We start from the raw sequence: 15,713 nt of genomic DNA, 5'->3' as shown, positions 1-15,713 counted from the left end.
GTATGCAACAGAACATTCTGTTTCTGAGGAAACCACTCCTAGGATGGCTTTATTGTTATTTTCTTCTTAAGTTACATTGAAAATATTTCAATAAAAATGTGCATCGTTATTAAGAAACAGTCTTTAAATCAAAACGGCACCATTAAAACTGAAAACAGAGAATAAAAACCCCATTAAAGAAACACGGGTGCACTGCTATTACCAACTCCTTCAAGTCCGTATACAACTGCCAACTCTGATTTCAATGCAGTGGTCGATTTCATTTTGGCTCAGTGGTTAACAGCATGTAGGTTTCAATCTAATGCAGTGGTTAAAATTCAGCAGCAGCATTTAAAACGACAGCGCTGGAGAGAAAATGCTTTATTTCTGATTGCCAGAACTTGGGATTTTAAACAAATAAATACACAAAAGAGATCCCAAAAATACTGATTCAACCACAAATAAGTAAATAAGCAAGCAAGCACGAAGTTCACTACCCTAGGAATAAGACCGCCAAAGTAAATTTAATAAAAATCCTCATTTTTTTGTCATCCTTTGTTATGTTCAACCTTTCAAAAAGTCCATTTATTCCACCCATGACTTTTTCTGTTGTTCTTACTGCTGCTGCTTTGTGATTTTATTTTTAACTCTAGTAAATAGCACATGATAGAAAAGAATCACCTAAAGAGCGTGGAAAAAAATGTGTAGAAAACTACGGCTTACTTTAAAAATAATAATAAAGGATCAAAGAGAAACAATTAAAAAAAAAAAAAAAAAAAAAAAAAAGTGACTACTTTCCCAAAAGCAGTAGCAGAGCAAAACAGCCCCCTAAAGAAAACATATAGAAATTTCGCTCAACTGTATTTTTCCAATATTCAATCAAAAATTGTGAGAGCCAGTAAGAAAATAATACTTTTAAGAAAGATAAATTAAGGCAACTAAAAGCTTACCATGCATCAGCCTACATCATATGTGAATTTTAGTACATGTAAGAATTACCAGAGAAAAAGTATGAAAGATTACAAATAAAAAGTGAAGCTTGATTTTACAGTTCCTTGTAAGCTCTGTACTGAGAGACTTAAAGAAAATGTTTGGGTACGATATTCAGCCATTCAGGACAAGTATTACTGCATGCACAAAACAGTTGTGCTATACAAGCAGATACAGATTGCCTCTACCTAAAATGTTTGATATCTGTAACTTTACTATCATGATTCTGAATTTCTACTTTACAGCTATATGACAAATTCTAGGAGAGGAAAAAATTACATTGACAGAAAAGATTAACTTGAAAAAACAAGAGTTTTCACTAAAATGTAATAAATATTTCCAATTTTACTTCTATGAATAGAAACAAATGTTAGTGCATAGGGCTAATATTTAGTCTCAAAGTGGTTCTTAAACTTTTAATGCTATTCTCTACAATTCTTTGAAAGAAAGAGCAGATAAAGCAAAAAAAAAAAACAACAACAAAAACTTACAGTGCTAATAGCATATTTTACACTTTAATACATATATTAATACATACGGTACAACCTCATCCCTCACCCCCCCACACTCCCACCCAAAAAAAAACCACAACCAAACAACTACAAAACAACCCTGTAGGGCTGCAGGGTTGGTTTTTTTTTTTTTTTTTTTTAAATTTGTTTTTGTTTATTAGTTTTGGAAAAAAATGGTGGGAATACACTTTCTGTTTTAAAAACCAAGGAAAACCTGCAACAAATGTGGTAAGATAAATGTTTTAGAAAGTGGAGTTCAGTTTCAGTATTAAGACCAAAACAGAAAAAAAAAAATAAATCAAAAACCAACTAAAGTATGCATCTAAGATAGTAATGGTGAATAAAAATAAAAATTCACAGATCATTGTGATTGGAACTGGAATGAGAAGCGATCACTGCAACTTTACAATACAGGTGCCATTAACATTCAGTTAAAAATCTATTTTTGGTAGTTTCCCAAATGCAGCAGTAAAGCGAAATAGTTCCCTAAGGAAAAACGGAGAGAATATCTGCTCAACTGTACTTTTCCAATATTCACTTAAAATGGTGAGAACCAATAAGCATACAGATATTTTGTAATAATTTAACATGAAGAAAATATATATTATGCATTCTAAGAAGCTGAATATGTGAACCCATATGTGAACTTTCTCGGCTGTTTTGGCTGGGAAAAGAAAAAACAAACAAACAACCAAAAAAAACCAACAAGAAAAAGTATTGTGATGACTCCTGTGCGTATCTCACGTTCAGTGTGCAAACATCCCCAGTGAAATCTGAGACTACAAATCAGGCTTTTAAAGAACATGCCTTCTGCAATTATCTTCTGCAATTGGGATCTATTTTTCTACTATATCCTTTCAGGAATAGTTAGTTCATTCAATTAATCCATTTCAGCTTGCCAACTTGTCTCCTTTTCGGGGGGGACACACAGGTCATACTGGGCATAATGCAGCATTTGGAAAACAAAACATGTCTAATACATGGGAAAAAAAAGTGGGGTTTTTTGTGTTGTTTTGTTTTTAAAATATTTTTTATTTTAGTTTGATAGAATGAAACAAGTTAGTGAACTTCTTTGAATTCTTGTCTTCTCTGACATCAAGAGAAAGCCAAGGGGCTTTGGGGCTATCACAGAATTCCCTATGCCACAGGTAAGCGTTCTGATCTGACCAGAACTCCACAGTTACCTTCCTGATGAAAGAAAAAATCCATAGTGCTAAAAATGCTACACAAGTAAATAATAGAGGAAAGTTCTAAAAGTTGTTCCTGAATCATTTCATAGCATTATTAAAACGTTTGTTATTTGGTAAGCAAAAAAAAACCCACTCCATATGCTGAAAGGCAGGCAGGTGTATTTCACTAATCACAATATTGGAAAAAAAAAAATTTTGCAGATGTGTTGGTTTTTTTTTTAGACTTTACACAGGCTACCACTGCCACCTCTGCACCCTCCCAGGAGAACAGAAGCGACAAACATAAAAAAAAAGTGAAAGAATCGCCAAGTTCCAGCTCTGAAGGAAACACTCAGATAACAAAAGCGCTATGCCTTTTTTCCACTGTATTTTATTTTATTATTATTATTATTATTTTAAACAAAAGCCTGAGAGTTGCTTGCTTGCTTGTCCACGGATTCTGTGTTTTAAAGGCAGGTTCGCCAGAAAGCCCCGAAGTTTCCCGGCCCGAGGCCCGGCTCCAGGCGCTCCGTGACACGGCGCAAAGAGTGTGCGGTGCTGCCACCCAGAGGCCCGCCCGCGCCTAACTTCCCTGCTAGGCTCCCAGCCGGGGCGCCGAAGACGTTCTGGCTTTGCTGCTACGTTTTGTCAGCCTTACGTGAAAGGGATCCTCCCGCTCCTGGAAGGAAGATGCTTCACCGGACTGCCTTCCCAGTTCTGGTGTGGTACACTAAGCAAGCATACAGGCAGGCAGCTCCCTGCACCTAAACCAGCGCAGTTAGGCTCCAGCAATCCTCTCAATGCTCAGTCTCGCTAAGACAGCCCTGCTCTGCTCATAATTCTGACTACAAGTCACTCTCCAGGGGCTCCACTTCCCCCAGCTGTGAAGGGATCCCTCCACTCTGCAGACAGACCTGCAGGTGACAACCTCCCTTGCATTCCAACCTTTGCAATTAGGGCACCTCTTCTCCGTAAACTACACAAAAAACACAAACCTATGGATAGAGAGTCTGAGCATCCAAGTTCATCTACAGCATTGCAAAGAAAAAGACCACAAACAGCAAAAATTCATACAGTTTAGAGTTGACTAGTTCACTGTCATGAGATTTGCACTGCTTTAATTTTCATTTCCACCACCGTGCACTTGCTTCACTGCCTTGAGTGAGAAAAGCAAGAAAGAATACAGAACCTTGCATGGCTCCTACATGCCACCAGGCAAATGCAACTGTTCTGGGTTTTGTCAGGAATGCCCACCTGGGCAACTGCTAACTGGTAATGGAACCTACTAAAGAAGAAAAATAGACTTAGTACCACAAGGTAGAGGAAATCTTCTTACAAAAAGGAGTTAACATGCAGACCCTGGCAGCAAGGAGAAAGCGGTGCTGGGAAGCACTCGTAACAGCAAGCTTCAGAAGGACCCAGGAATGACCACCGAAAATTAGATGATCTTCCTATGAAATACCCATGCATCAAACAACTTACAGAGCACCCACATGCACATCTGCTTGCAAAGCATGGTCTTTCAGAAGACCATGAAACAGCCTAGGCCAAAATTCCTTTTTCAGCGGCCAGTAGCTTCTGCATTTCACAGCAGTGCATGTCAAGCAGGAACAGCTACGAAAATCCCACGGTTGACTGACTGCATCCACATCGTGTAGGTATTTCTGACATCACAGAAACAACAGCGGATTTCTCTGAGATCATGAGTAGTATCTACCTAACAACAACAAAGCCTACTTTAAATATGTTAAGAGAAGCATTCTGCCAATAGAATTCTTCTTGTTTAAAACCTATGGATATCTTCAAGATGACGTAAATGAGTTCTCCAAGCATTGAAAACGACCACATTTATTGACCGCTATTTTCATCAGATTTCACACTTTACTTATCCTCTGAAAACCCAACAATCCTCATCTTGACGCTGCTTTTCCCTGAGAACTTCAAGAAAAAGAGAGTGCAGGAGTATGCCCATGAGTTCCTCATTTTTAGAAACAACGAATTTCCAATCTCTCAACGGCTAGGCAGACCTCCTACAATGTCCAAAAACAAAAGACAATTTTCAGCTTCATTCCATAGTGAATGAATGTGACATTTAAAGAGCTCTCTGCAATTTTTAGGTGTGGTTATTTGCTTTTGTTCTTCAGTGTCCAAAATAGCTTAGTTAAAATAACTTACTTGGAGCACAGACAGAACAAAAAACTTTTCATCTTTCTGCTGTGAGCCAAGTCTCCCTAAGTTGAGCTCAATTTTATGTACTCAGACTAACATGAAGACTTGTCAATTAAACATACACCTTATAAAGAGATACTGTCAAATATGAAACCAAGAATGTTAGAGTCGTTCTCCCCATCTGGACACATACTCTACATATCATGATAAATCGCATCAGGGTACACACAAATGAGAACACAACCACGTTTCAGCCCACAGATACAACACCTAGGTTGAACAGTAGCTTTCTTCTTCAAAACAGAAAAAGATAAGAAAAATAACAAGAATTTGGCTGGTTAACAATAAAAATACTACCTAAAAAGCCTAACTGAACACAAAGCAACAATGCACTTGCTTGTTTTACTAAACTCAGCTCTAGTCTTGGACACTTGAATCTATTTTCCATTTCTTTGAAACAAGCATACTGGACTATCCCTCCAATAACCATCAGAAAAAAAAAGCAGAAAAATAACTTCAACTTGCAACAATTAAGCACAACTCTGATAAAGTGCTGCACGTAAACACCTAAGTAGAGCAACAGTTTTGAGAAAGATCTGATTTCACCTTCAAGCTCAATTTATGCACTCCCAAGAAAACAAAGCCGGAGATGGAGATAATGTTTTTAGCATGGTCAAACTAAGTGCATTTCACATCTAAGATTGTAATAGGACATACACAGGTTTTCAGATTAACAACTGTGGACTATTAATAAACTCTCAGCTGCATTATGCCATTACAGATGACAAAAAACATTTTCGTCTTGAAAGTTCTGTAGAACAATAATCAGCATAGGCATCTGCAAACAGCACATGCTATCAAGTGGCATACAGGCCTTAAGATCTGGGCACTTAATTTAGGTGCCTGCAGGGAGCTAGTCTTTCATATCTGAATCTCTCAACTAAAAAACGTGCAAGTTTTCTTCATCTTATAAAATTTTAACACATGTAATACTGTTTGACTTCCTCAGACTTGCATAGCACATAGCTGGTTCTTGACATGAAGAGAAAGTTGCATACTGAGGCCCTGCCACATAAACAGAAAGATCTGCGCGGTCAGCCTGCACTTGTGAAGTAGGGCTGACACCTCTTCAAGGCATTAGAGACGCAACACCAACACCTACAAGACACAGCCTTGCAATCAAACAGCCACATTTGTGGTTGTCGTGCCTACACTCCCAGAGTAAGAAAAACACCCAGACCTTCCTTCCCCACTCCCACCTTTTTTTATTTTTTTTGAAACTGAGATGGAAAAAGCTGATTGTCTTGGGAGATGAGGACCTTTCATGGCAATCACTCTTCTTGAGAAGCCACAAGACTTAACTGCGCACATTTTAAATGCAAACCATAAGCCCCACAACGAGGAGGACCATCTCTAAGTCAGGAAGCTACAGAGATGCCTTGTCCCAGGTAAACAGTCCTGATGAGCAAGACACTGCCTGTTGGTTTTAAGTGACCAGTTCTTGGACCTTGACCATCTCTGATACATAATGCTGAGGTCCAACTCTTCTTTTAAAGATTAGCAAGGTTAACAGGCTTCTTCCATGTCGCTGAGTAACAGTTCTAAAACCTGACAGGCTAGGTGTGGGAGATCTCAACATTTCTGTTTATCAAAGAGATCGTTCCTGTTGGTGAGTCATTTTCAGGAGGAAACAACACAAAAAAAGGTTACGAGGAAAGAATTATATTTTCAGGGAAAGATGCCTGAATGAATGGTAAAACATTTTTCAACACCTGTACCTCTTTCTAGGTAAAAAGCCTAGGGGATACAAAAGACAATCAGAACTGGGTATAAAAATACCTTTAACATTCTCTTAAAAGCACAAACAATTCTAACAAGGGCAATTCCCTGTTGCTCATTTTAATAAAAACTGCTGATTTCATGGCTCACTGGCATTACTCACATTTTTTTATAGCCTTTTATAGCCTTTTTTTGGCTGTTTGCCTGAACAGTATGAATTAATGAAGACTGTTACTAACATTTTGTTTGTATTTGCTAGTAGGTCAGTTCTAGCAAAAAAAAGTCCTCAATTACATACTACTAAAAACTGTATCCTTTCAGTACAACTATGACTGGTTTCTCAAGAGAGTGCTAGAGAGTACATACTGCAGAGAACTACTTCAGTAGCTTAAGAAAATCCTAGAAACATGTAATAGTAATTGAACACCATCAGTACTGTCATATGAACATAAAACATTTGCAATTCTGAAAAAGGATTGTAAGATTCTGTTCATGCTAATAAATACCTCCTGAAAAATGTTACTCTGCTGTAGTCATACAAAGCCACAATCCAAATTGCTTTCTGTAGACTGTAGAACACATGCTACTGCTCACTGTAGAAGCACTAATTTTCGGAAGCATTTCTGTTATGAAATACAAATTTAAACTCCTCACTTTATCTCTTAATTCCTTGAATAAGCTTAAGTTAGAATACTTACCTAACCACGTTGCAATAAGAACAGAGTCAATTCCTTCTATAGGTTCACATATTCTAGCAACTACTGGATGTATTTGCTGTGACAAATAGTATTGAGTATCAATAGTAAGATTGTCTTGCTTTTGCAACTGTTCTGGAGCGTACGCTCGCTGGCTGGCACTGAGATTTGATCCATCCTAAGACAAGAGACAAATATGAAAGAGTGTGAAAAGTAACATCGACATTCAGTCTATACAAAGGATTAAGCTTCAAATATTATGTATTATTTTAACAAAAAATTGTTACACAATCACCCTTTTGGTTGATTTATTATGCATCCAACACAAATCCAACAGTGGTTAAAAAAAAAAGCTGCGCTGCTGATGCTGGCATCAACTAGCAAGTTCAAGAATGTAAATCCAGCTTGTGTTATTGCAGCCTACACGTGCAAATCAGTAAGAGTAGACAGAGTAAACAGTTCCATCTGTCAATTCTGAAATGCACAATGAAAACACATTGTAACTATCAGCCCAGTTAAAAATATGCAGAGGGCATGCATTTTGGATTCACTTTGTACTAAACTGGCATTATCATTTTGCACAACAAGCAAATTCCAAGTCCTGGATATTAAAACTATATCTGTTTTGCTAGGAAATTTATACTCTTTCGTTCGATAAATAAACAATTAAAATGAATAGCTAGAGAAGGACCACCGTCCATTGTCATGTGAATTATCAGACAGTGGAATAGTATCCATTTGAAAGAGAAAAAAATACTGAAAGAAACAAAAGGTGACATCTCAAGCCAAAAGAGAAATACCACTCAGAGGTTTGGAGCATATTCCACTGTTCATTGGAATGTAGCTTATTTTGTCTGTAGAATCATGTGATCAGTTCACAACTTTACTAGGAAATTTTATTTTTCACCTGTATTAAAATTCTAGAGTAGAAATTACAGTAGTATTTTAACAAATATTCAGTAATACAAGCAAGCCTTAACAAGGGGTTGGGGGGGTGGATGACTAAAGCTTATTTCTTGCTAAGTGCAATCCTTTTGTCTATTTTTTTTTTTTTTAAATAAAATTTACACATTGACACATTACAACTCAATTTTTCTGTTAACACAAGATACAGGCTTCAATAGGGTCAGCAACCATGGACTGAAAACTCATCACTATTAAAGACAGACTGCAAGCCATTGGTCCCTCCTACTCCTTTCAGACAACTTAGTATTCAGAACAAAATTAATTTAGGACTATTCAGCTCATCCAGCTGCTTTGCAAAAATAATTGTAATGCGATTCCTTCAGCTCCTTCTTTCAACAAGTACATTCTTCTCTTGTATTGTGCCATTGCTCAGCCGTACCAATAGTCCAGCTCTCAGAAGTCTTGGCAGCTTCCTCATGCTGGGCTAAGGACTCTCAATTAAGTATAAATCAGTATCATTCAGTTCTTAAAGATAAAGGAGCTGAAATATTGGGCCAGTGTAGAAATCACACTGCCAAGCCCATCCATTTTGCATAAGAGATGCTTTGGCCCATGTAATCCAACCTATACTTTTTTGTTGTTTTTAAAGCAAATCTGAAGTAGAATATATATTTGTGAGATAATTATATACATGTCACTCATGCCAGTACTTAGCAGCTAAGAGGCGTGTGCTCCCTAACACGTTTTAAACATTTAAAACATAGTCACACCAAACATCCAAAAATTAAGCACGATCAACAACTGTGACTCCAGAACATCCCTCTGCTGTGAAACAGCCAATAATGTGGTGACATACATTCCACACGTATCACCAACGTTCTTCTACGTTCCATTAGCACATGCTGTAGACAGTACCACCTAAGGAAGAACACCAATGCTTCCAGTCTTCATCAGCAGAATTCAGCCTGCTGCTCTTTAAGGGGGCATGGACACGCAAGCTAGTTTCTGGCCGTGTTGTTTCAGAACCAAGTGCTAAATATTAAGCAATGGTCTAACACGTGGTATGATCACTAACATCATACTGATATTAAATTAAACTAAAAGGAGGCTTACTGAATTTTACTGTAACAACTGTACTTCCCAGGAGAAGCAAAATTTACCAGCAGGCAGCAAAGACGACAAGGAAAGCAAACCGACTCATTCAAGATTCATTTAGCAGAAAGCAGCCTCAGAGTAATTCCACAACAGTGCCCTACAGAACTTCATCAGGTGAACCAGCAGAGAGAAAGAAACCATGCCTGTTTTCTAAGGTGACAAGCACTGCTGACAATAAAGAACTTCAAATAAAAAGCAAATCCTAAGCATTCTTCAACTAGTTGTATAGGACTCTGAACAAGCTTTCATTAAGAAAGTCTCTTCCCTCTGTTATGGGCTTTATATCCCCTGGTATTTTCATTTTTCTTGAGTTTATACTCAGATTCAGAGTAACACTGTGGAGAAATGGCTAGAAAAGAACAGTCAACTCAACAATAATGAGAGGGGAATGGGTTAAAAGATAAATAGGCATTCCACTGCGGTGTGAGTTATGCTTCACACACAAGGGTGTTGTAATCCCTTCCCCCTTGCATGTAGAAATGAGCACGGCACGTTCCTCCCATTGAACCACAAACCCAAACACACTCATGCCATGTTCACAATGGTATTTTTGAACATCTTCCAGCAAGCAGCTTAATTTCAGAGTAAAGGAATGTGACTAAATGTCAGACTCTTTGAAGAGTCACAGTGTATGTAATGAAGTGTATGTACATATATTTATACACAGACACACTTAAGGAGTTTCTTGGTAGTATTTTGGGGAGTGGAAGGAGCTAGTGATTGAATTCTATTCTGTTCCAATTTACAACGTCTTTGCAGAAGGAAAAAAAGAGCGTCATGTTGAATCAACAAAACAAAACAGTAGTAGGGGGCTGTAGAAGGAAATAATTCTCTAACCAACAGGAAAGTTGAATAAAATTTGTAAAGATGTATTAAACGCACATTTGACACCATTACAGTGTCATATTTAGATAGTGCACCCACATTTTTTGCAAAGAAAGCTCAAAAAAATGTCATCACTGTAGAAAACTGGAAAATATGTCTTTACTGCAAGATATACAAAAACAAGCAACCACTTCATTGTTCCAGCTGTCACTAAGATGATGTCATCTTCTGAAGCTTTGAAAGCATTCACAAGATAAATACCTGAAAATAGGAAGCTCTTCAGAGTACCCAGCCTAACCAACAGTTATTGAATCTGGCACTACCTCTATGAATTAAAAAGACACAAGCTAAGGCCAGAATGATGATTATAACATTTAACCACCGTCACCAAAGAACTTTCCAAGAATGACAGGCTTTTCACCACCAAAACATTTTTCTCCTTCGAATAAATATATGCTGTTTCCTTTAAAATTAAGGTATTAATACTATTAACAGAAATTAATCCATGGAAATTTTATAAGCCACTATATGGAGACGGCCAGATGAACTGAATTGAATGTTAAGGAGCTGTTTTTTTGTTTTTGTTTTTTTTTTTTAAAGAAAAAAACACCAAATTCAGTACAGAAAACTGACCATTTTAAACTCTAACGTAATCTCACTACAAAGAAACATCAAAACTTTGGTTTCCCAGGAGTTGGTTTTCCTTGTTGTCTCTGAAAACTGTATGCTGTATTTAGCTATAAATAATGACATTTTTACCTGACAAATGATGTATGACACTGTATCTCCTGCCTTCACCTTTCGGCCTCCTTGAGAATTTATCCACATGGCAACATGCACATGTGGTAAGCTTTTTTTGTCAGGATAATCCTGGGGATCTTTTGTCAATGCCTAAGAGATCAAAGAAGGAAACAAAAACATAACTAGAAGAGAAGCATTTTACTTCAGTGATGGACAACTCAGAACTTTAAGAGGCAAGATTACGTAGCAGCTATCTTCACTTATCTACTATCCAATAGGACATTTACAACACATATGCACAAACACACAAAACATGTGAAAATTGTAATACAAGTGTTTTCCAGGCATTAAGCTTTAGGTAACTAGTCTTACATACTTCTAAAATGTTGTTATTAATAAAATGAGAGGATGTTTTTACAATTACTGTTCAAAAAGGCATTGTAGTGAAAACGTCATAGTCCAAAACAGAAATATAATGGAATTGTGTTAAAAATAAACTAGGTGAAAGGTGAAAGCATTGTGCAAAATAGAAGAATATCAGGTCTTGATCATGTTTTCAATTTACAGAACTCAAATGGATGCAAATGAAAAGATCCACCTCAGAATTCTTCGTGAGAGCGTCCTATCCACTCCTGTTATTTCATGGTGTCATAAGGACAAGGAAGACTTTTATCAGGAGTCAGTATCAAGAGCAGCGAAGCTTTACTGAGGCACAGAAGAGTTGTAGACTTCATTTACCTTATTTATTTCAAACTGATTTACTGGGATCTGGCCACCGATCACACTTTCTCCAATTTCTATGAGCCGCCTTTGAATATTTTCCACAATTACATCTCGGGGCTGATCAGAAAGAATCTGACCAATTACATAGCTGCAAAAAACAGGTCCGAAGAAAAGCAAAGCTTGAAATAAACAAAACAAAGCCAACGCAATAAACAAATTCGTCCCTTCCCAGGGTTACCTCTACAAGCTAAAGAACCTGAAGTCTGATCCAAAATTTAGAGAAATTTGCCAAGATATTTCCTGTCTTGTTCTATTTTATTTATTCGCTCATTTACTAAAAGCAAGTTACTGTAAATAATTCTAACGTTTAGCAGCGATTCGGAACCGTCGAGACCAACTAGCTTGTTTTCTGTTCCTGTTTTATTTTGGCATTTATTATTCTTTACCAGGTATCTACAAGGGGCAAGAAGAGAGCTGGAGAGAAGAGAAAATGCAAAGTTAAAGTAAGCAAAGTCTTGCCTATTTCTGTATGTGGTTGGAAGATCTGCCAGCTGCAGAAGAGTTAGTCACTAAAGAACACTCTCAAACATTTGTATAGCTTTAATTACTAATACATTCCTAGCTTGGAAAAATTTGCTTCTATTATGATGCATCTTTTCTTAGAAAATGCAAGTCTTAAGAACAGTAAGCAAGCGTGTGGTGTATTTTTACAAATGTAAAAAAGTATTCATTTTTGGATACATTTGAACCACAATTTATTTAAGTTTTCAAGACACAGTATGCACTGTAAGTTGAGTCAGTCCCCTGATCACCACCTCTTCATCCACTGCAGTTTTTTCTTAGAAGTATTATTTCCATTGAAGTTAAGCACAAGAATGTTTCATGTAAAAACATAAATCACCAATCCGTTATCTGCCATAATGAAGAATCAGAAGAATCTCAATGAAAAATGGAAGAGAGTCAGTCCTTAGTCAAGAGATCTTTTCTCTTACACTTTTCAGATTGCACACTGTACACTTTCAGCTTTAAAGGATGCGGAGAGAGCTGACCACCAGTATCCTCAACCATTCTTGAAAAAAATCTGAACCTGTGACTCCAAACTATGATATCACCTACCATTTGCACAAGATTCCAGCTGTAGTTATTAAGCTACCTACATAAAACTGCAGCAAATCAAATGCACAGATTCCACAGAAGCAGTCAGTAGAACTAGGGACATTTGAACTTGCACAAACATAACCTGTTACTGTTGCCAAAGTATAATGTTTACCATTTCCTACAAAAGATCAGTGAAGATACTCTAACACTGATGTTAGCTACTAGTCTATAGGGTTCAGGACATAGCCACATGATACCAAATGTTTATGAAGCACTAGTGCTTAAAACAGCAAAAAGACAACAAGGCAAAGGAACTCACTTTCCAGTTTCTTTTGCAAGATCACACCAGTCTCTTCGGACTATATCCAACCCTTTCAGTTCTTGTTTAGTTACATATTTCCCATCCCCTGTTGGTTCCACAGTAAGGGCAGCATATTTCTTCTTCTTTAACAGTAGCAAGGACTTGAAGACTCCATCAATATCAATCTCCAGCAATTTATACAACTTGTTCACTTCACTTTTGATCTGTGAATGTACCAATATTAAAACCAAATGCAACACCTTAGTAACTGTGGACAAATATATATTTCATGAAGACAAGTATCATTTTTAAGTTAAAAACAAGTAACTCAACACACTGTGTTTTTACATACATGTTTTAAAGACTCAGCAGAAGCAGTTGTGAAATCAATGAAAGTAGAATTAGTTGTAGAAACAACCATTAAAGTTAAGGTTCATCTGTTAGCTTCCTAAGGAATTACAGTCTGCCATATCCACCTCCCTAACAAAACCAGACAATGTATGGAAGCACAGGACAGAACACAACCTTGTAAATACCAGACTCTGGGACTTTTCATTAGGGCAGTTACTCTACCAGCCTCTCAAATAAATTACACAAGGGATTTCAGAGTAGGAACAGGTAGACGATAGTCACTCACAATACAGAAATAGCTTTATTAAAAGAAATTAAAAAAGAAAAAAAAAGAAAAAAAAGTCCTTACCTTGTTCCCCAGCTTGAAGACTTCATCCAAATTGGTGCTGTTAGTGTTTATCATAATGGAATCTGTGTCTCCATAAATCACTTCAAGGTTCATCTAAATGAAACAAATTGTTTTGAAAACTAAATCCACTCTACTTCTTTCAAGTCTCCTCAGTTTCAAGACTTAAGGAGATCACTGTCCATATATTATTGCTTAAATACTAAAAAGTAGAAAAATGTAAATTTTTACTGCAAAGTCTGTACATTCCATTATGACACATTTGAACTCAAAGAGAAAAATGAAACTTAAACCACTGTTGTGCTAAAAACAAATCACCGTTCAGTTGAATACATAATATTATAAGTAGTTAAAATTTTACCATATGAATATTAGAAAAATAAGAAATTGAACAGTTCTACTCTTGAGAAACAAGAGGAACTCTAATCAATAATCAATAAGTTTGAACTGTCAGGACACAAGAGGTTCATTTAGATCCAGAAAGACTATAGGACATGCTCATGCTCTTCAGACAAGACATTTAGCCAATGGGCTTTAAGTATAATACTACAGTTAGGTATCCAACTTCATTGTGGTCATCACAATACTACTGCAAAGAAGCCACTCTGGAATACAAACAAACAAAAAAAGCTTCAGCAAACTGTTTGGAGGTACTTCACTCCAACAGAAGCATCAATTAATAGATTCAGGAAATAACAATACCATGGTATCCTCTCCATTAGGCTGTTGTTCTTTCAGATTTTTTCAAAATATGCATATATTTTAAGATTCCTGTCTTCACACTCCCATCTTTTTACTTCTGCTCCAACTCAGTCACTGGTGTTGGTCCTCCCCTGGCCGGCAGATCTTCCAGAGAGCCAAGACTGCCTTCTGGATAATGATCTAGCCACTATGATTCAATTTTTTTTTTAACCCTCAAGTTCAACAACTAAACAATTGCAGCTGGAGGTGAATACAAACACCTACTTGATTTCTTCTCTTTGACTGACTTTCTGCCCTTCCTATTACCTCTCACTCTGATCCATGTAGCAAACACCCCACTTACAGAAGACTGTATTCAAACAACAGCCAGACTTTTCATAATCAAGAGCGACTCCGGGATAATGGAGCAAATTCTGGACAAAATGAATCACATGAAATGCACCTGAGGTGCACATGAAAGACACAGCAAGGAAGTGAAAAGAAAAACTGTCACTACCTGTAAATGTCACCAAAATATGGTCAGATGCATTCAGTGACATGGTATTAGCAAGAAAAGTGAGAACCTGATGTCTCCATTGGTGAAGAATCAATGCAACTGTAAAAACCACAGCATGGCTATGTCCATGTTAAGCTCCATAGTCAGAAAAACACCCCATGACAGAGTTTAAAGGATGCCAAAAAATAAACCATAATAAAACACTAGAACACATAATGTAACAGGTCTATGAGTAAACTCTAATTAGCACTGTTGCTAATTTGCTTGAAACAGTTGCACACAGGCTTCAAGCAGGGACTAGATCATATCTGTGGTAGGAAAAGAAAAAAGCTATAATCCATTAGGAAGGATTACATTTGTAAACTAGGCATCCTAAGATGTGATTTCAGGTCTATTTGGGTTACAGTTCTCTTGGAATAAAAAAATTCACCAGGTGTGCTCTTTAAGGGTTGTTGTTTAATGAAAATGCTCAGCATTACCTTTTGCACCATCTCCTTGGTATGCATCAAAATCTGAAATGAAAAAAATAATCAAAGATTAGCGTATGATATAATTACAAGCTAACGTGTGCAAACATATCCATTAGGTTGCTAATTCCAAATGCTCTCACCTTTCAAAACAAAGCAAACCACCTCTCTCCTGGCAACACACAGTCACCTTGATACTCCTATTACATGACTAAATTCTCATCTGACCTTGTATTAATGCTATTATTAACTCCCCGAAAACAAGATTAAAACAAATCTCAAAATTGCACATGTGTACACATTCTATAA

The 15,713-nt window shown here is 36.9% G+C and overlaps 1 protein-coding gene across 2 annotated transcripts in view; it reads right to left on the bottom strand.

Annotated features, from left to right (window-relative positions):
* Positions 1–15,713, bottom strand: part of POLA1 (DNA polymerase alpha 1, catalytic subunit) — a 193,224-nt gene that overhangs the window by 104,353 nt on the left and 73,158 nt on the right. For both annotated transcript variants that reach the window (XM_042867742.1, XM_042867743.1), the window contains 6 exons: positions 15,417–15,449; positions 13,743–13,835; positions 13,061–13,266; positions 11,659–11,791; positions 10,939–11,070; positions 7,297–7,471 (listed from right to left, as the gene is read on the bottom strand). In XM_042867742.1, coding sequence (XP_042723676.1) covers positions 7,297–7,471; positions 10,939–11,070; positions 11,659–11,791; positions 13,061–13,266; positions 13,743–13,835; positions 15,417–15,449 — 772 coding nt within the window. The remainder of the gene's footprint in view (positions 1–7,296; positions 7,472–10,938; positions 11,071–11,658; positions 11,792–13,060; positions 13,267–13,742; positions 13,836–15,416; positions 15,450–15,713) is intronic.

This window comes from Lagopus leucura, unplaced genomic scaffold, assembly GCF_019238085.1.
Source record: "Lagopus leucura isolate 7727_CA_CO unplaced genomic scaffold, USGS_WTPT01 Super-Scaffold_100001, whole genome shotgun sequence".
NCBI lineage: Eukaryota > Metazoa > Chordata > Aves > Galliformes > Phasianidae > Lagopus > Lagopus leucura.
Note: the sequence above shows the minus strand (reverse complement) of the source record. Positions and strands in the feature narration are given on the sequence as shown.